Source organism: Petromyzon marinus, chromosome 1, assembly GCF_048934315.1.
Source record: "Petromyzon marinus isolate PM22_M1 ecotype Great Lakes invasive population chromosome 1, UKy_Petmar_22M1.pri1.0, whole genome shotgun sequence".
Taxonomy (NCBI): domain Eukaryota; kingdom Metazoa; phylum Chordata; class Hyperoartia; order Petromyzontiformes; family Petromyzontidae; genus Petromyzon; species Petromyzon marinus.
In genome coordinates this window covers 24463123-24485820 of record NC_133667.1, presented here as the reverse complement: position 1 = coordinate 24485820, position 22698 = coordinate 24463123, and the positions used below count along the sequence as shown (strand labels likewise).

At 48.0% G+C, this 22698-nt stretch overlaps 2 protein-coding genes across 2 annotated transcripts in view; one reads left to right on the top strand and one right to left on the bottom strand.

Annotated features, from left to right (window-relative positions):
- Positions 1-8776: 8776 nt before the first annotated feature.
- CAAP1 (caspase activity and apoptosis inhibitor 1) lies at positions 8777-19955 on the top strand. The gene is made up of 7 exons (XM_032945971.2): positions 8777-9235; positions 11134-11400; positions 12474-12558; positions 12939-13017; positions 14124-14224; positions 14676-14885; positions 17464-19955. Exons 1-7 carry the CDS (start codon positions 9191-9193, stop codon positions 17709-17711), a joined length of 1035 nt encoding a protein of 344 aa, XP_032801862.2. The 5' UTR covers positions 8777-9190; the 3' UTR covers positions 17712-19955.
- LOC116941727 (phospholipid-transporting ATPase ABCA1) overlaps positions 19837-22698 on the bottom strand; it is a 63005-nt gene continuing 60143 nt past the window's right edge. The window contains exon 53 of the mRNA XM_076067189.1: positions 19837-22229. Coding sequence (XP_075923304.1) covers positions 22167-22229 — 63 coding nt within the window. The 3' untranslated portion in view covers positions 19837-22166. The remainder of the gene's footprint in view (positions 22230-22698) is intronic.

Sequence of the window (22698 nt, the reverse complement as noted above, 5' to 3'; positions counted from 1 at the left end):
ATACAGTAGGTTATTGATATTTAATCAAATTCCTAGCGCAAGAATGTATCTTTTCCAGTGTTGTGAGTTCACGTGAACATTCACCACAATGTTACAAATAATTCCTGAATCGGCACCCTGAATTACAAACCTACTAATTGCTTGGTGTGGTAAATTATTACACAGGACTCAGAGGTTTTTCTTACCCCCCGCTCCCCAGCCTTCGCACTTGGGCTCACAAGTGACTACATCAAATGTATCCCTCTAAGAACGAAACAGGAGGATTTCTCCACAAATCTGGCTATCGCCTGATGATGCTAGTTGTAATTACTGACGAAACAGTTTCAGTTTATTTTGGTATAGCCCTGTGAGCCATTCGGCTCTTGAATCGGGTGCAACCGCAACAAACAAAAACACGAACAAGAAAAACATCTTAAAGTGACTGTGCGAACAGAAAATCCATGAAAAAAACAGCAAAATATTCCTGAAAAAACCACCGTACACCAACGCTGTGTGCAAAAAATCCCAGTGGGATGCAAGTCAAACAACAACCACAAAACTTAGATTAAGGCCATCAGTCTAACTCCATACTACAACAAAACAAACATGTCCAAACCAAAAAACGTTTTCGAAATCAAAAAATAAAGCCATAATTGCAACGTAACAGTGATCACAGGGACTGTGACCGAATTTTTACAATAAACTACATAAATAACATGTAACACCAAATCCTAGAGCCATAACTGGCTGCATGAGTTACTCCACAACAACAGAAGCATCAGTCGGAGTATCAAATGTTTCAATGCACCTTTAAGATCAGCACGCTAAATCAAAATACAGAATACTTTGCAGCATCATCCGGAGCGAAATATTTTATTTTATTTTACGCCAATGAATAGCAGTGACAGCTAGGGGTGTACAACTCCTCTAGAGCAGTTTTGAGAGAAGATCTCATTGGTAGCGATTCAAGTTGCAGTTTATTGGCAATAGTATTCCATACCCTGGGAGCATCAATTGCAAAGGCCCTTCCTACAGTTTTTGTACGGCAATAGGGAATGTGAAGCTGGTAAATGAGCGAAGACCTGAGGTCAAATTTGTTCTTTGAAACAGGAGATCCAGCAGGTAGTCTGCGGATTTTTTTGTAAGTACATCGTGAATAAATAAGATCTGGTGCACAAGCCGTCGAACATTAAGAGATGTTAAGTTTGACCTAATGTAGAGATCACAGTGGTGAGTCCTATATGGGCAGTTCAATGTAAATCTTAAGGCCGAGTGATAGATAGAATCAAGCTTCTTCAGTACAGTACTTGGGGCTGATTTATACACGATGTCAGTAGTTAAGTAGAGGCAGTATGGTAGCTTTTATCAATTCCAAACGGAACATTGGGGGGAAGCAGTGCTTGTGTCGATACAGAAAATCAATTTTTATTTGTCTTTTTACCAATATGTGATCTTAAAAATTCAGTTTTGAATCCAGGATGACCCCAAGATACTTATAGATCTTGACTTGCTCTATTTGATAATTATTTAAGGAATGTCATTGGGGAAAAATAGCTTCCTGTGTTAGTCCTGGTGAGAAGCATAGCACCTTGATTTTGGAGGTATTCAGGACTAGTTTAAGAGCAATTAGCTGATGTAGTTTGTTGAAATCACCCTGTAGCTTAGCAATCACGTCATCCGGAGAGCGGCCAGCAGTAATCAGTATCGTGTCATCTGCAAAAAGATTTACCCTGGAATGATCCAGGTCAGTGCCCAAGTCATTGACAAAGAGAGAACAAAAGGGGGCCGAGGATGGAACCCTGTGGAACCCCTTTTGTTATCTTAACACTGTTTGACCTCCAACCATCTATGAATACAGTTTGGGTGCGAGAAAAGAGGTAATTTTGTAACCATTTTACTACGTTTTCGGAAAAACCAAGGCAACTTAGTTTACTAAGCAGGGTGTTGTGGTCTACTGTATCAAAAGCTTTGGACAGGTGAATTTAATCACATGCCTTGGCAGGAACAAAGCTTGGGGTCCGTCGCAATGTTACTTTGGCAGGAACACAGCTTGGGGTCCGTGGCAATGCTGCCGTGGCAGGAACACAGCCTGGGGTCCGTGGCAATGTTGCCTTGGCAGGAACACAGCTTGGGGTCCGTGGTAATGTTGCCTTGGCAGGAACACAGCTTGGAGTCCGTGGCAATGTTGCCTTGGCAGGAACACAGCTTGGGGTCCGTGGCAATGCCGCCTTGGCAGGAACACAGCTTGTGGTCCGTCACACTATTAACTAGGCCTCACTCAGACTGCGCCTTGTGTATGATTAACCAGGCCTCACTCAGACTGCGCCTGTGCATGATATACTAGGCCTTACTCAGGCTGCGCTATGGGCGCGATCAACCAGGCCTCATTCAGGCTGCGCCAGGTGCACGATTTACTAGGCCTCACTCAGGCTGCGCCACGTGCACAATTACCTAGGCCTCACTCAGGCTACGCCTTGTGCATGATTAACCAGGCCTCTCTCAGGCTGCGCCAGGCGCACGATCCGCTAGGCCTCACCCAGGCAGTGTCATGTGCACAACTAGGCCTCACTCAGGCCACGCCACGTGTATGACCAACTAAGCCTCACTCAGGCTGCTCCTTGTGCATGATATACTAGGCCTCACTCAGGCTGCGCAAGGTGCACGATTAGCTAGGCCTCACTCAGGCAGTATAACGTGCACAATTTACGAGGCCTCACTCAGGCTGCGCCATGTGCACGATTAACTAGACCTCACTCAGGCTGCGCCACGTGTATGATTAATTAGGCCTCACTCAGGCTGCACCACGTGCACGATTAACTAGGCCTCACTCAGGCTGTGTCATGTGCAGTATTACCTAAGCCTCACACAGGCTGTGTCATGTGCAGTACTACCTAAGCCTCACTCAGGCTGCGCCACGTGCATGATTACCTAGGCCTCACTCAGGCTGTGTCATGTGCAGTATTACCTAAGCCTCACTCAGGCTGTGTCATGTGCAGTACTACCTAAGCCTCACTCAGGCTGCGCCACGTGTACGATTACCTAGGCCTCACTCAGGCTGCGCCACGTGTATGATTAACTAGGCCTCACTCAGGCTGCACCACGTGCACGATTAACTAGGCCTCACTCAGGCTGCGCCATGTGCACGATTAACTAGACCTCACTCAGGCTGCGCCACGTGTATGATTAACTAGGCCTCACTCAGGCTGCACCACGTGCACGATTAACTAGGCCTCACTCAGGCTGTGTCATGTGCAGTATTACCTAAGCCTCACTCAGGCTGTGTCATGTGCAGTACTACCTAAGCCTCACTCAGGCTGCGCCACGTGCATGATTACCTAGGCCTCACTCAGGCTGTGTCATGTGCAGTATTACCTAAGCCTCACTCAGGCTGTGTCATGTGCAGTACTACCTAAGCCTCACTCAGGCTGCGCCACGTGTACGATTACCTAGGCCTCACTCAGGCTGTGTCATGTGCAGTATTACCTAAGCCTCACTCAGGCTGTGTCATGTGCAGTACTACCTAAGCCTCACTCAGGCTGCGCCACGTGCACGATTACATAGGACTCACTCAGGCTGTGCCACGTGCACTATTAACTAGGCCTCACTCAGGCTGTGCCATGTGCACGATTAACTAGACCTCACTCAAGCTGCGCTACGTGTATGATTAACTAGGACTCACTCAGGCTGTGCCACGTGCACGATTAACTAGGCCTCACTCAGGCTGCGCCATGTGCACGATTACCTAGGCCTCACTCAGGCTGTGTCATGTGCAGTATTACCTAAGCCTCACTCAGGCTGTGTCATGTGCAGTATTACCTAAGCCTCACTCAGGCTGTGTCATGTGCAGTACTACCTAAGCCTCACTCAGGCTGCGCCACGTGCACGATTACCTAGGCCTCACTCAGGCTGTGCCACGTGCACTATTAACTAGGCCTCACTCAGGCTGTGCCATGTGCACGATTAACTAGACCTCACTCAGGCTGCCCTCGTGTATGATTAACTAGGCCTCACTCAGGCTGTGCCACGTGCACGATTAACTAGGCCTCACTCAGGCTGTGCCATGTGCACGATTAACTAGACCTCACTCAGGCTGCACCACGTGTATGATTAACTAGGCCTCACTCAGGCTGCGCCACGTGCACGATTAACTAGGCCTCACTCGGGCTGCGCCATGTGCACGATTAACTAGACCTCACTCAGGCTGCGCCACGTGTATGATTAACTAGGCCTCACTCAGGCTGCGCAACATGCACGATTACCTAGGCCTCACTCAGGCTGTGTCATGTGCAGTATTACCTAAGCCTCACTCAGGCTGTGTCATGTGCAGTACTACCTAAGGCTCACTCAGGCTGCGCCACGTGCACGATTACATAGGACTCACTCAGGCTGTGCCACGTGCACTATTAACTAGGCCTCACTCAGGCTGTGCCATGTGCACGATTAACTAGACCTCACTCAAGCTGCGCTACGTGTATAATTAACTAGGACTCACTCAGGCTGTGTCATGTGCAGTATTACCTAAGCCTCACTCAGGCTGTGTCATGTGCAGTACTACCTAAGCCTCACTCAGGCTGCGCCACGTGCACGATTACCTAGGCCTCACTCAGGCTGTGTCATGTGCAGTATTACCTAAGCCTCACTCAGGCTGTGTCATGTGCAGTACTACCTAAGCCTCACTCAGGCTGCGCCACGTGCACGATTACATAGGACTCACTCAGGCTGTGCCACGTGCACTATCAACTAGGCCTCACTCAGGCTGTGCCATGTGCACGATTAACTAGACCTCACTCAAGCTGCGCTACGTGTATGATTAACTAGGACTCACTCAGGCTGCGCCACGTGCACGATTAACTAGGCCTCACTCAGGCTGCGCCATGTGCACGATTACCTAGGCCTCACTCAGGCTGTGTCATGTGCAGTATTACCTAAGCCTCACTCAGGCTGTGTCATGTGCAGTATTACCTAAGCCTCACTCAGGCTGTGTCATGTGCAGTACTACCTAAGCCTCACTCAGGCTGCGCCACGTGCACGATTACCTAGGCCTCACTCAGGCTGTGCCACGTGCACTATTAACTAGGCCTCACTCAGGCTGTGCCATGTGCACGATTAACTAGACCTCACTCAGGCTGCCCTCGTGTATGATTAACTAGGCCTCACTCAGGCTGCGCCACGTGCACGATTAACTAGGCCTCACTCAGGCTGTGCCATGTGCACGATTAACTAGACCTCACTCAGGCTGCGCCACGTGTATGATTAACTAGGCCTCACTCAGGCTGCGCCACGTGCACGATTAACTAGGCCTCACTCGGGCTGCGCCATGTGCACGATTAACTAGACCTCACTCAGGCTGCGCCACGTGTATGATTAACTAGGCCTCACTCAGGCTGCGCAACATGCACGATTACCTAGGCCTCACTCAGGCTGTGTCATGTGCAGTATTACCTAAGCCTCACTCAGGCTGTGTCATGTGCAGTACTACCTAAGGCTCACTCAGGCTGCACCACGTGCACGATTACATAGGACTCACTCAGGCTGTGCCACGTGCACTATTAACTAGGCCTCACTCAGGCTCTGCCATGTGCACGATTAACTAGACCTCACTCAAGCTGCGCTACGTGTATGATTAACTAGGACTCACTCAGGCTGTGTCATGTGCAGTATTACCTAAGCCTCACTCAGGCTGTGTCATGTGCAGTACTACCTAAGCCTCACTCAGGCTGCGCCACGTGCACGATTACCTAGGCCTCACTCAGGCTGTGTCATGTGCAGTATTACCTAAGCCTCACTCAGGCTGTGTCATGTGCAGTACTACCTAAGCCTCACTCAGGCTGCGCCGCGTGCACGATTACATAGGCCTCACTCAGGCTGTGCCACGTGCACTATTAACTAGGCCTCACTCAGGCTGTGCCATGTGCACGATTAACTAGACCTCACTCAAGCTGCGCTACATGTATGATTAACTAGGACTCACTCAGGCTGCGCCACGTGCACGATTAACTAGGCCTCACTCAGGCTGCGCCATGTGCACGATTACCTAGGCCTCACTCAGGCTGCGCCATGTGCACGATTACCTAGGCCTCACTCAGGCTGTGTCATGTGCAGTATTACCTAAGCCTCACTCAGGCTGTGTCATGTGCAGTATTACCTAAGCCTCACTCAGGCTGTGTCATGTGCAGTACTACCTAAGCCTCACTCAGGCTGCGCCAAGTGCACGATTACCTAGGCCTCACTCAGGCTGTGCCACGTGCACTATTAACTAGGCCTCACTCAGGCTGTGCCATGTGCACGATTAACTAGACCTCACTCAGGCTGCCCTCGTGTATGATTAACTAGGCCTCACTCAGGCTGCGCCACGTGCACGATTAACTAGGCCTCACTCAGGCTGTGCCATGTGCACGATTAACTAGACCTCACTCAGGCTGCGCCACGTGTATGATTAACTAGGCCTCACTCAGGCTGCGCCACGTGCACGATTACCTAGGCCTCACTCGGGCTGCGCCATGTGCACGATTAACTAGACCTCACTCAGGCTGCGCCACGTGTATGATTAACTAGGCCTCACTCAGGCTGCGCAACATGCACGATTACCTAGGCCTCACTCAGGCTGTGTCATGTGCAGTATTACCTAAGCCTCACTCAGGCTGTGTCATGTGCAGTACTACCTAAGGCTCACTCAGGCTGCGCCACGTGCACGATTACATAGGACTCACTCAGGCTGTGCCACGTGCACTATTAACTAGGCCTCACTCAGGCTGCGCCATGTGCACTATTAACTAGACCTCACTCAAGCTGCGCTACGTGTATGATTAACTAGGACTCACTCAGGCTGCGCAATGTGCACGATTAACTAGGCCTCACTCAGGCTGTGCCACGTGCACTATTAACTAAGCCTCACTCAGGCTGCGCAATTTGCACGATTAACTAGACCTCACTTAGGCTGCGCCACGTGTATGATTAACTAGGCCTCACTCAGGCTGCGCCACGTGCACAATTAACTAGGCCTCACTCAGGCTGCGCGATGTGCAGTACTACCTAAGCCTCACTCAGGCCGCGCCACGTGCAGTATTACCTAAGCCTCACTCAGGCTGTCATGTGCAGTACTACCTAAGCCTCACTCAGGCTGCGCCACGTGCACGATTACCTAGGCCTCACTCAGGCTGTGCCACGTGCACTATTAACTAGGCCTCACTCAGGCTGTGCCATGTGCACGATTAAATAGACCTCACTCAGGCTGCCCTCGTGTATGATTAACTAGGCCTCACTCAGGCTGCGCCACGTGCACGATTAACTAGGCCTCACTCAGGCTGTGCCATGTGCACGATTAACTAGACCTCACTCAGGCTGCGCCACGTGTATGATTAACTAGGACTCACTCAGGCTGCGCCACGTGCACGATTAACTAGGCCTCACTCAGGCTGCGCCATGTGCACGATTACCTAGGCCTCACTCAGGCTGTGTCATGTGCAGTATTACCTAAGCCTCACTCAGGCTGTGTCATGTGCAGTATTACCTAAGCCTCACTCAGGCTGTGTCATGTGCAGTACTACCTAAGGCTCACTCAGGCTGCGCCACGTGCACGATTACATAGGACTCACTCAGGCTGTGCCACGTGCACTATTAACTAGGCCTCACTCAAGCTGCGCTACGTGTATGATTAACTAGGACTCACTCAGGCTGCGCAATGTGCACGATTAACTAGGCCTCACTCAGGCTGTGCCACGTGCACTATTAACTAAGCCTCACTCAGGCTGCGCTATTTGCACGATTAACTAGACCTCACTTAGGCTGCGCCACGTGTATGATTAACTAGGCCTCACTCAGGCTGCGCCACGTGCACGATTAACTAGGCCTCACTCAGGCTGCGCAGTGTGCAGTACTACCTAAGCCTCACTCAGGCCGCGCCACGTGCAGTATTACCTAAGCCTCACTCAGGCTGTCATGTGCAGTACTACCTAAGCCTCACTCAGGCTGCGCCACGTGCACGATTACCTAGGCCTCACTCAGGCTGTGCCACGTGCACTATTAACTAGGCCTCACTCAGGCTGTGCCACGTGCACTATTAACTAGGCCTCACTCAGGCTGCGCCATGTGCAGCCTGAGTGTTCCGATTATAAATGTGGATTTGCTCTCCCAACACACCGGTGTGTTGTACTATAAACGATTTGGCATGTTCTGTTGACGTGACAACCCTTCCGAATTGGTGGTGGCGGGTGCAACGACACATTTACGCGATCTAAGCTAGAAAAGACCCCCTCTAATGTGGATATTGATCGCGAAAGCCTACGGATTAAACTTACACAGAAACTCTCTCGGTAAGGTTATCTGTGCTTTGAACTTTTCGTGACTGCAGGGATCCATACTCTTTGGTTCTTTCGGTAAAGTCACGTAGTCGGTATAAAATAAATTAAATCATAAAACAAAATGTTGACGGACGCTTGTGTTGCGCCCGAAACGTCGTGATTTATTTTATTTTATACCGACGTGACTTTATCGAAAGAACCAAAGCTTTGTGCACCACTGCCCAACACAGCACCACCCCCAATAAAAAAACATTTTCGTGTGCGTCTTGTAATCCGGTACTTTACGCGTTCATTCATTCATGTTCCGGGTGGGGGGTGGCCCCCTTCGTTTTTTCTCTCGTGTAACTTTGCGAGTGAACCGCGTGACCTCGCATCTACTTGTCTCTCTCTCTGGCTCTACGTGGGACAAGAGTTCGCAAATGCTTTGTCGCCCTGGGGGCGGGGGGAGGCGCGAGATCGGGCACACGCGGGGCGCTCAATCCGCCCCGAGGGCAGCGAGCGCCGCTTTAAGGTTCATCCTCCGTGGGCCGCGTTGCAACATTGCACTCGAAGGCGGCGGACCGCGGGGAAGAGTTTTTAACTTCGTCGCGATGCGTAGATTCGGGAGGCTTTTTGGCGACTACATTTTAATTATCCGCGGGTAGAGGTTGTGTGTTTTTTTCTGTTGTTGTTGTTGGCTTAGATCGCGAAAATTATAAATGTGCCTTTGAGCGCCGCCAGCGCCACCCCGACGCAGCCAATTAGTTGTGTGCTTGGTGTGTGTCACGTAAAACGTGACAATTCCTTACGAGCTACAGCAGTCACTTAACTGTTGGTTTCATTTTAGCTGCGTTCAGATTTTAAAGTTTGTCGTGAAGTTGCGAGATTGTACTTTTGTTCTTTAATTAAGTTTTTTTTTTAATCGGCGTCAAATGCCGTCCAAGGCTCCACGCAAAGCGAAGAGGCAAAAATGCGAGGTAATGTAAAGTTACAAAGAATAAGGGTTTTACCCTTTCTGACAATGAAACACGTGTTGTTAAGATGTAAAAAAAAACACCAAACCAGAAGCCTTTTTCAAGGAATCCTGTCTGCAGGATTATATTTTGGTACCAGCAAAGAAAGGTCTCCCATGTTGTAATGCACATCTGTTGTCGACGGTACATCGGTAACGACGCAGCGGCAAATCCTGCACCTTCACTACACGTAAAGACGACACACACACATATCTTATGTCATTTGGTCACAGAGATGGTTTGTCGAACCACAACGATGCACGAGGGGATGTTGAAGGCCGCGGCGGGGCTACGTGGGGTAGGAGCAACGGGAGGGCATCGCGGCGAAATGTTGTACTGAACTTCTATGTCTCGCGTCGGTGCACCCGGAGCGCTGGAAGGACGGCCATAGCCTGGCTCTACGACCCTCACACATGAACACTGAACCTAGGGGAACCATAGCCTGCCTCTACGACCCTTACACATGAACACTGTACCTAGGGGAACCATAGCCTGGCTCTACGACCCTCACATGAACACTGTACCTAGGTGAACCATAGCCTGGCTCTACGACCCTCACACGTGAACACTGTACCTAGGGGAGCCATAGCCTGGCTCTACGATCCTCACATGAACACTGTACCTAGGGGAACCATAGCCTGCCTCTACGACCCTCACACATGAACACTATACCTAGGGGAGCCATAGCCTGGCTCTACGATCCTCACACATGAACACTGTACCTAGGGGAACCATAGCCTGGCTCTACGACCTTCACATGAACACTGTACCTAGGTGAACCATAGCCTGGCTCTACGACCCTCACACGTGAACACTGTACCTAGGGGAACTATAGCCTGGCTCTATGATCCTCACACATGAGCACTATCTAGGTGAACCATAGCCTGGCTCTACGACCCTCACACGTGAACACTGTACCTAGGGGAACCATAGCCTGCCTCTACAACCCTCACACATGAACACTGTACCTAGGGGAGCCATAGCCTGCCTCTACGAGCCTCACACATGAACACTAGGTGAACCATAGCCTGGCTCTATGATCCTCACACATGAACACAACCTAGGGGAACCATAGCCTGGCTCTACGATCCTCGCACATGAACACTACCTAGGGGAACCATAGCCTGGCTCTACGATCCTCACACATGAACACTGTACCTAGGGGAACCATAGCCTGGCTCTACGTTCCTCACACATGAACACTGTACCTAGGGGAACCATAGCCTGGCTCTATGATCCTCACATGAACACTGAACCTAGGGGGACGTTAGCCTGGCTCTACGATCCTCACACATGAACACTGTACCTAGGGGAACTTTAGCCTGGATCTACGATCCTCACACATGAACACCGAACCTACGGGGTAGCCTTATTCCGACTCTGAGCGTGATACACAAATACTGAAACCTTGGGAACCTCAGTCTCTTCTCAGCCTCACACATGAACATTGTATCTGGAGAAGTCTTAGAATCATTCCACGAGCCTCATAAATTCACACCGAACCGTAGGGGAGTCTTAGTTTGGCTCTGAACGCATGCATTAACATCGAGCCCTGCGTGGGCCTTCATCTGGCTCTATGAGCCGCATACATTAACACTGCATGCTAAGGAAGCCTCGGTCTGGCTCAATGAACACCAAGGTAACCTTAATCTGGCTCTGAACGTTAAGGGAACCTTTGACATGAACACTGACCCTTATTCTGGTTCAAAACGCCTCTGACACTTTACTACCCATCACCTCATACGGTGGTGAACAGCAGAGGGAAGGGCAGCAACATATTTTGTTGTACTGCACTCCTATGACCAGCAGTGGATTGACAAAGGGCCTCCCCCGTGTTCATATGCTTGTCCCATCCCTTTCAGAGTCCACAGCGATCGCCTCATCCCACAACAACCACAACCACCACCGCCGCCGTCGCTGCTGCTGCATCGACCGCAAAGGCCGAGGGGGTGGACGAGGTGGACGAGGATAAGCAGGAGGAGGTGTACGTGGAGGAGGGTGGGACAGACCTCGATGTGGAGCTGCCCACGATGACGTCGCTCGTTCACGACCGGCCCCAGCTGCTGGAGCAGAGCCTCCGAGCCGTGGGGGACAAACAGACGAGGAGGATCCTCCCGCCGAGACTCTCGGTGATGGAGCAGCACCACCAGCAGCGGCACCACCAAATGACATCAGCAAGATCATTGTCATCAGCAGTATTAGCTGCACCTTTGTCATCGGTAGTCATAGTGGAGGTCGAAACAATTTCAACTCCGTTGGGGCACCACGATGGGCGAGACGTTAACTACCTCACCTCGTATACAGGATGTCGTGGGTTCGATCCTGACTCAGAGAGATGTTAAATACCTCGCCTGGTCTATAGAAGGCCATGGGTTCGATCCCGATCCTGACGCCTGTTGTATATTTGGAGTGTTTTTCTCACCCATGGTCTCGTGGATTTTTCTCCCGGTCCTCCGATTTTTCCCTCCACACTTATAAACACGCGTTTAGAGTATTTGGCTGCTATAAATTTCAACGTGATAAGTCACTTCGTTTGGCTAACATTTGTGACCATGTCACTTTTGAAAAAGAGCGAAATAGCTCAGTGGGCCTTACTTGGTAAAATAAAAAAAAATGTGTTTAACATCGTGAGTTTTAGCATGTCCTATCAGCAGGATCTTTGTTATAATAGCAGCAATGGCTGTAGTAGTAACAGCATTATTTTTAATGATGGAATTATGTATCAAATTATCGATTAATAACAATTCTTAAGCGCATGCTACTTCCATCGTATCCGTTGTGTAATAAGTAATGTTTTGTCAATTCGTGTTGTGTGGTACGTAATAGAGTCACGTCACCCCTACAGTCACCCGTGGGTGCTGCAATTTACTGCAATATAAAACAATATATTCTTCAATCAAATCAGGGGGTTGCTGTTGTAATAACAGCAGTATCGCTCGAAGCAGCATGGAAAGCATCAGCAGTGGTGATAGCTTCCCGAGTGGCAGCCGCAGCAGTAGCAGTTGCATTAGTAGCAGAAGGCATAATCATTTTATAATTCTAACACCGTATATATGGTTGGCTGGTGTTGATGACAATGATGGCGATGTTAACGATACCATTGGTACTAATGGTGATGGAAGTGATGGTGGTTTTGCAAATGATGATTGTTATCACATTGATATACAGTATTGCTAATCGTGATGTTAATGGTGATGTTCAGGCCTGTACCCTGGAGGAGGTGAAGGCCCTCTGTCTGGAGCAACTGATGCTGATGTCAGACAAACAAATCCACCAGGTCCTGCAAGGTAACGCTGACCTAGTCTGGCTCCATGAGTCTCGCAAATAAATCCTTGTATGGCTCTATGAACCTCACACTTTCAAACTGAACCCTTAAGGAGGCTTAGGCTGGTTCTGTGAGCCTCGTTAACAATGAAACTTAATTTCACCAAGTGAGATGTGTACATGAACACTAAATGATAAGGGAGCCTTAGTCTGACTCATTGAGCATCATATATCAACACTGCACCCTAAGAGAGCCCTTTTCTGGCTCTTTAAGGCTCCTGCATTACCCTGCATCATATGGAAGGCTCTGCTTGGCTACTTGAACCCTAACAGAGCATCTCTCTGGTTTTTTGTTCTGTAAACATTGTCTTAATGTTGGTGAATTAACTTTTTCCTCTGTTAGGTGAGCCAGTTGGGTCGGATTCAGAAGAGGATAAGATGGGGGAAACCACCAAGGACGGAACAGAACAGTGTGAAAACAGGTAAGTGTGTGTGCCTCTCCTAGATCAACTCGGCCTTAAATAAGTACCGAGTGTGGTGTGTATGAACATCAACTGGGGAGACATGCGGCCAGGTGTGTTATTAGCCACAGCATCCCCTTGTGCGTCGTGTCAGCTTCCATAGGTGTCCTTCCCCTGCATCTCCGATTAGCACGGTTGGCTTTGTACGGTGCGAAAAAAGTTAAACATACGTACACTCTTAACAGATGCTCATGAACAGCACATGCCCCAGCAATATGGGTATTTGGAGGCCCGCTGCCACAACCATTTTCAGTCCACTGCCTCTCCATGCCATGTGGGCCGTGGGGATTATTTGACCACACGTTACTATGCTGTTCAGTGTGAGTTGGCCGAGATGGGGAGCATACGCGTATCTGTACAGAAGTGAAGTGCAACAATAGACTTTGTGCACTGTCCACAACGCTGCAGCCGATAACTCCCAATTGTGTATGATAGTAGTGATCACCAATCCAAGCACTACCGAGGCTCAACGCTGGATATTTTTAGGCTGTTCACATGTTTTAATGTAATCCGAAAAAATATCAAAAAATGTGGATACCATTGGTAATAATGGTGATGGAAGTGGATATTTTTGGATTGCCTACCTGTTAAGCTGAAAATCCAAAATTGTTAAAATATGAAATCCTAATGTATTCATTCATTTGTTTAAATGCCAATTACCAAATTACCAGGAATGTACCCAATCTGATCAGATCTGTCAGGTTAAACAGGGTTTAGCCTCATTAGTACTTGGATTGGTGACCATTACCGTAATCAGATTTCGAGTAATTTTCATTCCGCACTATTCATGTAAAATGTCTTCGTGCTAACAAAAAAAGATGCATTACCCGATATCACGTGACACCGTTTTGGCGAGAAAATCCCAGATGTGATGTCATGAGTCGCGTAATTTTCTATTTTTGGATCAGTCCGAAACAAAAGTAAATGTAAGATCATTGAAAACGTATGATCTTGGCCAGATTTTCAGATTTTTCAGATTCTTCCAAATATCGTGAGCACTTGCCTAATACGTATGCATTTGCGTGTTTATTTGCGTGTGTTTATATGTATATGTGTACGTGTGCCAGGCAACACAGCCAGTGCATGGACACCACAAGTGCAGCCTCTGTCACGTGCACCCAGCCTGGTGCTGAGCCTGACAATGAGGCCACACCGGTCGCCACCACAGGCAAGACTCCATCACTCCTACTTTAGCTGGAGTACCCCGCCGGGTCTCCTCCCAAGTCCACTCTGCCCAAATGTTCTCATGAGCTATTGCAATTTGTATGAGAATAAGATGGTCCAGGCATACTTGTTGGTGAGCTCTGCCTGAAATTAAACAGATGAGGTTCATGTTCGTTAGCAATGGCTTCGAGACACGTGGAGTCTGGTCGTACACTACGTTGACCTGGCCCAAAATGATTTTGGTGTGTTCATGAACGTTAACGTTGAGTTGGAGATAGAGATGGTCTGGGGGGGGGGGGGGGTTTACATAAAGCAAAGCATAAAAAAACTAAATGATGAATGGAGCAAAGTGCCGACTACACCGAGTGTCTTCTTGTTTCCTCTGATCGTAAAAAAAAAGAGATGGTCTGGGAAACAATTAGGTTAATTAATTTTTAAATATACTCCTTTTGCAGATGGTGCAATATCGTGCGCGGAGAGCGATGCCTTGAGTCTGGTGGCGGCTGGGTCCCTCTCTGAGGATGAGATCGAGAACGATGGAAAGGAGCAGGAGGGAGATGAGAGGAAGGTGGAGGAGGAGAAGGTGGAGGGAGAGCAGCGGGTAAAGGGGGCTCCCTTGTCTCCCCACGGCTCCACGGGCAGCAGAGGTCTCCCCGATTCTCATGGTAATGATCTGCTATTTTTGCATAATGCACACTTGATTTTATGATGATTACATTTTTATATAGTAATAGGAATTCTTGACTTCACATGTCCCCCAGTCTCTTGGTAAGAATTAGCTGTGTTTACATTACGTATTATCCGGGCCAACGATTTATGGATTCTAGATTTAAAGCTTTCGTGACTGCTAGGATACATACTCTTTGGTTCTATTGGGTAAAGTCACGTAGGTGAAAATAAAATAACAAAAAATCACGACGTTTCGGCCACAACACAAGCGGCCTTCATCAGGTGAAGGGACGAGACTGTCTGGAGGACAGCGCTGGAGTTGGAGAAGCCACGCTTAGATCACGACCTTTAAGCTGTGTGAGAAGAAAAACACAAAGCGCCTTGACAAAGGAATTAGCATATAATTTAGCATTGAAATGGCTCATTGAAATATCTAAGTTAAAGTATACACATCCGCAGAGGTACCCCTTGACAAAGGAATTAGCATAGAATTTAGCATTGAAATAGCTGAGTGATTAGCTTGTAACTGGTCACAGAAATAGCTATATTAAAGTCAGAGCATATACATTCACCGAGGCACCTAGTACTCATCAAACAGGAGAATTTAGCGAAACAACCACGCTCAGACAGCGGACCTTTAAACTGTGCGAGCAAACAAGGTGTTCTGACAAAGAAATTAGCATAAAAATTAGCATTTGATTGGCGGATTTTAGGAAAGAGGTGGTGTACGTGCCGTTTGGCGCGGGGGGGGGGGGGAAGGGGGGGAGGGGGAGCTTACCTATTGATGGTGTGAAAAGGGAATTTATAAGAGCTGCGAAAGTTTGGGGTACCACTACTTGAAAAATATACTGTACTATTGAAATTAGTTTAATGTTTAGTTCGATTTAGAACATCTTTCCAATGGTTGCTTAATTTGAAACCATCCTCTCGGTTGAAATTGTGTCTGTGTTTGTAGATCTGAATTGCTTCATGAACAAAATAAAAGCCCGTGGGTTTATCAGAGATTTGTTCATGAAGCAATTCAGATCTACAAACACAGACACAATTTCAACCGAGAGGATGGTTTCAAATTAAGCAACCATTGGAAAGATGTTCTAAATCGAACTAAACATTAAACTAATTTCAATGGTACAGTATATTTTTCAAGTAGTGGTACCCCAAACTTTCGCAGCTCTTATAAATTCCCTTTTCACACCATCAATAGGTAAGCTCCCCCTCCCCCCCTTCCCCCCCCCCGCACCAAACGGCACGTACACCACCTCTTTCCTAAAATCCGCCAATCAAATGCTAATTTTTATGCTAATTTCTTTGTCAGAACACCTTGTTTGCTCGCACACAGTTTAAAGGTCCGCTGTCTGAGCGTGGTTGTGTTTCGCTAAATTCTCCTGTTTGATGAGTACTAGGTGCCTCGGTGAATGTATATGCTCTGACTTTAACATAGCTATTTCTGTGACCAGTTACAAGCTAATCACTCAGCTATTTCAATGCTAAATTCTATGCTAATTCCTTTGTCAAGGGGTACCTCTGCGGATGTGTATACTTTAACTTAGCTATTTCAATGAGCCATTTCAATGCTAAATTATATGCTAATTCCTTTGTCAAGGCGCTTTGTGTTTTTCTTCTCACACAGCTTAAAGGTCGTGATCTAAGCGTGGCTTCTCCCACTCCAGCGCTGTCCTCCAGACAGTCTCGTCCCTTCACCTGATGAAGGCCGCTTGTGTTGTGGCCGAAACGTCGTGATTTTTTGTTATTTTATTTTCACCTACGTGACTTTACCCAATAGAACCAGAGGATTTATGGATTCCCCAATATCGATTCCTTAACCTCGCAATACATCAGTCGAATCGCATGTGTGAGAATAGATGTTTTTTTATTGTACGTTGGGCCATAATAACTAGAACTGCACGTTACAAATGCGTGGCGGATGCCATTTTCCGAAATTATTTGATTTAGCGTTGTGCCTTTGCGCTGAGCCAGGCAGAAGCTTAATCATTTACAGAACGCAGCAGCAGCATAGTCCTCAAGCTACTGCTAGGCTTTGTTAGCATATAGCCTTGAACAATGCGTCTCACCGTCTAGTCTTGCGTCACAGCAACAGTTGGCATTGTCACGTAATCGCCACCTGTGCTGTGCTGGCTTTGCTACACACAGATGGCCGTGTGTGACCAGTTCGGAAGTCTTATTGAGCAGGACCCAGTCACATTTTCTGACATGCTCATATGTAGCGCAGAGGCATGTCGTGCCTAATTGGAAAGGATTACGTTTATTGTTATTCTGTACAATTTATGTTGTAAAAAAATTGTGCCTGGTGAGTGTTAACAGAAAATAAGCCTGTTTTTTCTTCGTTTTTCATCTTTAGGTATGGTTACAATGTATGATATACCATGTAATGTATAAGTTATATCATTTTAACGAGAACTGACAATTTATTTTGCCTTGGTGTAGAAAATTATCTGATCATTAAACATTTTAAAAGTTATGCATTATTTTGTAACATAACTGTCTCTCTCCTCTTTCCTTACCTCTTATTTGTCTCATGTCCCTCTCTTCCCTCCTCTCTCCTCTCCTCCACAGCCCCACACTCCCTCCCCGCTATTCTCCACCAGACCCTGGATGCACTCCTCTCGGACCCACTGCCTTCCTCTCCCGCCTCGTCCTCCCCCTCCTCGTCTCCCACGTGCTCTTCTATCGAGGGCGTTGCAGCCGGAAAGGCCACACCTGTGCCGGGCTGTGGCCCTGCCCACGATATCCTGGAACTGGAGCTCAGGGCTCGTGCGATCAAGTCGCTCATGAAGGCGAATGAGCGCAGGCTGAACTCCTAAGGACGCCGCTTCCCCCGTTGGGTTCAGAGGTCGAAGCACCTCCGATTAGTACGGTTGGCTTCGTATGGTGCGAAAGAAGTTTACCGTAAATACGTATGGAAACTGATAGGGGTACTTCCTCTTGGCACGAGTTTTCGTGATGTTCCCTGCGCTGAGCTGTGTCCTTTCCACGATGTCATCCTAACCACCACATCCGTGTTTGGCTCTTGCTCTTCTGCCTTAGATTTTTCCTACAGATCCTACAAATTGTCATCAGTTTTTGCATTATCATAGCTAATGACCAATCGAAACTCATTCCAAGATTATTCACGCAAAGATTTTCACAAGATTAAAATAAACTTGATAACAAATTGTCAATTGCATTAACAATTAAGTTCATAAGTATCTGGTCAATTTATGCATGGCCCTCATTTGTAATAGTGGAATACCTGTGAATGTTGTGGGGCTGGAACCACGTGCCACCTATGCTGAGCCCTTTTCTCGCACAAAAATGAATGAGCCTTTCCGAGTTGTCATTGGGGATGCTGCTGCCATGCGGGGGGCCAATCACAGTTCGGAGGCCATCTCTGGAAGTGCGAAAGAGATGGAATTGAAGTCTCCCAAGGCACGTGGCGAGGTTTTGTTGGGTTCATTGTCTGCTCTGAGAACCGGTAGAAATGGTTTTTACTGGTAGGAACGAAGTTGTAAACTGAGTGTACCAGCCTGCAATAGATTCATGTGTCCGTCCGTCCGCCCGTCCCCTTTCAATACTTTAATGAAGTGAAATCTCGTGCTGTTGGGTGTAAAATCAGCAATAGACAGCGCAGAGACTTGTCCTACCAGCCCACCCTGCAGGGACCTGTTAATGTCGTCAGGTGCTTCGTCGGCAGGTGCGTATGCTGCGGCTACAAATAGGTTACCAAGGGTGTAGCCAGTTGCCTGTTGTTTACTGGGCACCATTCTTCAAGGGCCTACTTTGCTCCCGATCAAGGGCAATGGCCACCCAGGAAAGCCGGGGAGAGCTGCCTGTGAGCCCTATCCACAGGTTGCTGTAATTTCCTGTTGTGATTTCACCCGCACCGAGCTATCGCACCTCACCGCACTCCCATGATGCTAACTCCTGCCCTCTCGAATTATTTTGAGAGGCTGTGCATAGCACTTGGTTGGCAAAAAAAGGTGTCTGATGTTCCACGTGCTTAACCCTCAATGTTATATGCGCAGTTGGTGTCTTTTTGTCTCGTCCACCGTAACGCGCTTCTCACGGCTGGCCGGTGAAAATCCAGGCTGTGCGCTCCCTTGTCAACCCTTGCCACGTGCAATGCGGTGTGACGGTATACTTGGTGGTGTGGCTCGTGGGGAAATTTTCGGCATTCAACTTCCCCAACTGGCCCCCCCGTGCTGATAGGGATGCAGGGTTGGTAGCTGGGAGTTCTAAAAGTTGGGTTCCGTTGAGCCGGCTACCCAGCAGCTCTTTAACCTCGGATGAAGAAAAGGTTGCTGAGCTGTCGGGACAAGTCCACGCACCGTTGGGCCCTTGTATCGTGCGGGGCCAGCATCTGCTCCCGGACCGAATATACCGCCAGGATTTAATTAAAGCGTTAATTATTTATGACTACTCACGGGAACTGATTACACATTTGCGAATGACTGACTCGTTGACAATTTAACACGGTGAATAGCAACTTGATAAGGATTACCCAAACTCACAATTACACTCGATGTACTAAAGGCCAATATTGACTCCATAACGACCAATGCAGGCTGGCGGCTAAATTGAGATATCTTAGAAACGAATGACGAATCTATCCTCACTCAAACGCTCCCCCTGTAAAGGCGTCGCCATTGAGTCTGCGCTCGAGCGATGTTATTGCAATGACGTAATGGCACGTGATAGTAACTTGAATACCTTTTCCAGCATCAATGAGCACGGTTGGCTACTTAGGGTGTGAAAGAAGTTCAACAAACATGCGTAACCTGGGACATGCAGCCTCGGTGAGTAACAAGAATAGTTACAAGAGAAGGGCTTGGGTGGTGTATAAATAGTGAAATTGACAGTTCATTTATTTATTGTTCATATTTTAATTGTGTTTTTCACGTGTTTAATGTGTGGAGCCCTTGGAGGTACTGTTCGTTTGCGTTCCACGAGTGCTCTTCACTTTTTATTAACACATGTTCACGATACAGGAGTGTTTAATACACGCATTTCAAGTCCAGTTGGACGACCGCAGCTGCATGATTTAATTAAATCTGGTTTGTTGCATCCGAGTACTGTAGATGTATATTGGAGCGCGCTCGTCCATGTTTGTGGGTGGATGCATGCGTGGATGTGTGTATGTATGAATATGTATGATTGGGGAGAAACTGGTGATCCGAGTTTTAATCCCACTCACGACCAACAGCAGTGCAGATTTTCTTAACCGGTCATGGGCCTCCCCGAGGTTCATTCAGCCTTAAATGAGTACCTGGTGCGGTGTGTTAACATCGCCACAGTGGAGACAAAGGCGACTGAGGGTTTTGCTGGCTACCCACCCCCTCGTGTGCCGTGCCAGCCTTCATAGGTCCTCGTTAACAGCACTTTCCCCAACACTCAAGTCTATCAGGGTGATCTTTGTATGAATGGCGTGTTGTAAATGGGAGTGATGCGTGCGCTGCGCTACAAACCCGGCTACCCCAGTTCGATTCTTTCACGCAATCAGTAAAAGTGGCCGATATATGGACCGGTGTTGGGTTCTCCCGAAGTCGACACAGCCATAAATGAGTACCTGGTGCGGTGTATAAAGCATCTGCACTGGGAAGACAAAGGCTGCCCGGCATGGTGCTAGCCATCCCACCCCCTTGTGTGTCCTGTGCCGGCCTTCATTGCTGCTCGTTATTAGCACTTGCGCCAACGGTCTGTTAAAGGCTAAACGTGAGGAATCTTTGTGAGTATACATGTTTGTATGTTGTGTTTGCACAGCACCAGTTTCTGAAAAGTAATTGATAATGGGCATGTAACGATTAATCTCCCCAGCGAGACAATTAAAATTGCGATGATTTGGAGCTGGAATTGGAATCAAGTTACTTTGTTATATTTTACATCCTCATTTGTATTTTAAAGTCCCCTCCCCCGTATTTCCTACAGTTGCATTTGCTCTATTAGGACATGCTACATTTGCATACAATTAGCATACATTGTAATTAATTCGTATTTGTGTGAATTATGCATGCGGTACTTAGTTTACAGCTGCTCATCTAACACTGGATAAAGATGCTCTCCCACCAGCACACATTGTTGGGTTATGGGAGTTATTTAGCTATACTTCACCATGCTGGTCAATGCAGGTTGGTGAAGCCGGCACGCACCAGGACCAGTTCATGACATCGCTCGCCACCAATGTCAGCCGTGGTCGTAAAATCGAACTTGGTTCGCTGGGTTCATAGTGGAGTGTGCCAACCTTCTGCGCCACCCAATCGTTCCATGCCTACTCATAAATAACGTTCTCTAGGGAATTTCAACGCTTCTCCCAGCTCCGGCGTGCGTAGGTAGTGCTCATCACAATCGGTGGCCCTGATCCAGCAGTGGAAATTAGACATCCCCATGGTGTCGGACAGTCCTTCCGTAGAACGACCACTGCTTTTGTTACTGACACTCCACAAGGTGATGGTATTAATTTTATCGACCCTCCAATTAGCACGGGTGGTTACGTACCGTGTCAAAGAAGTTCAACATACATACTGATGTTGCTACTGCTGACATGGTAGACGATGCCGCTGCTGATGATTTACATGTAACGCTTAATTACAAATAAGAAACTCATAAAGTGCTCCACAATAAAATCAGAAAATACAAAACACTGGGGAAAATAATGGAAACAACACAGCAATAAATTGTGAAAACGGGATAACAAAACAATGATTATTCTATGGCTGACGCCACTGCTTATGATGCTGTTGACGATTATTATCCTTTGACTGGTGCTGCTGCTTATGCTGATGTTGAATTGATCCTCCACGAGGTTCTTGACTCGTGACCTGAGTGAGAACAGCAAGCGCTCTGATTGGAGCGACGTAACCGCCCCTTCCCAATTATAGAGGCGTTGTTCGACGCGTGTGCGGCGATGGCGCAGCCGTCGATCGAGGGTCCAATTCGAACCGCGTTGTGTGATCAGCATGGCGCTCACTGAAGGTGAATGCCTTCAGTGAAGTCGTGTACTGTAGATGCAACTGCGCACAATTCTGTGAGTCACATAACTGATTTGCCGTGACTTATTGCCAATTATGGACAGGCTATTGTCCTATCATCTCAGAGTCCCTGGCACGTAATAATATGCTACACAGTGGCAGTGGGGGTCGCAAAATGCCGATTTATTACTAATAAACTCCAATGATCCGATCGAAATTAGGGACTTCGATCAGATCATTGGGGGGCACGTGCCACCCCACTGGCTCCGCCAGTGCCCCTTCCCCTCCGGCTCGGTGGAAGGTGGTGGAGTTGGATCACATCCCTGTCTCTTCATCCACTGGGTCGGTCCACTGCTGCCTGGCAAAGCTCACAAACACCTGGGCGGGCAGAGGTGAACGGTCACATTGGGAAAGTTACGCGGACAGTCACTTCATACAACATAATGTGACTGCGTCTCAAGACGCTGAACAGAAACGGGGATATATATTACAATTACTGTAGGCGTTTAGCTAGGCAGTCATTCACTTTGGCAGGCAGTCACTCGGTTAATAAGCAACTTGGTAAAGTACATCGATAGTCATTTAGGCAGTCTGTTAAATGTGGTTAGCTGCCACCGGTTGCGGTTAGCTTGGGTCCATTGTATGTTTGTATATTCAACTTCTTCGCACCATACATAGCCAACCGTGCTACGGTTAGCTAGCACCCATTGCGGTTACCTAGCATAACACCTGTTGCTGTAAGCTAACACCTGTTGCTGTAAGCTAACACCTGTTGCTGTAAGCTAACACCTGTTGCTGTAAGCTTACACCTGTTGCGGTAAGCTAACACCTGTTTCTGTAAGCTAAC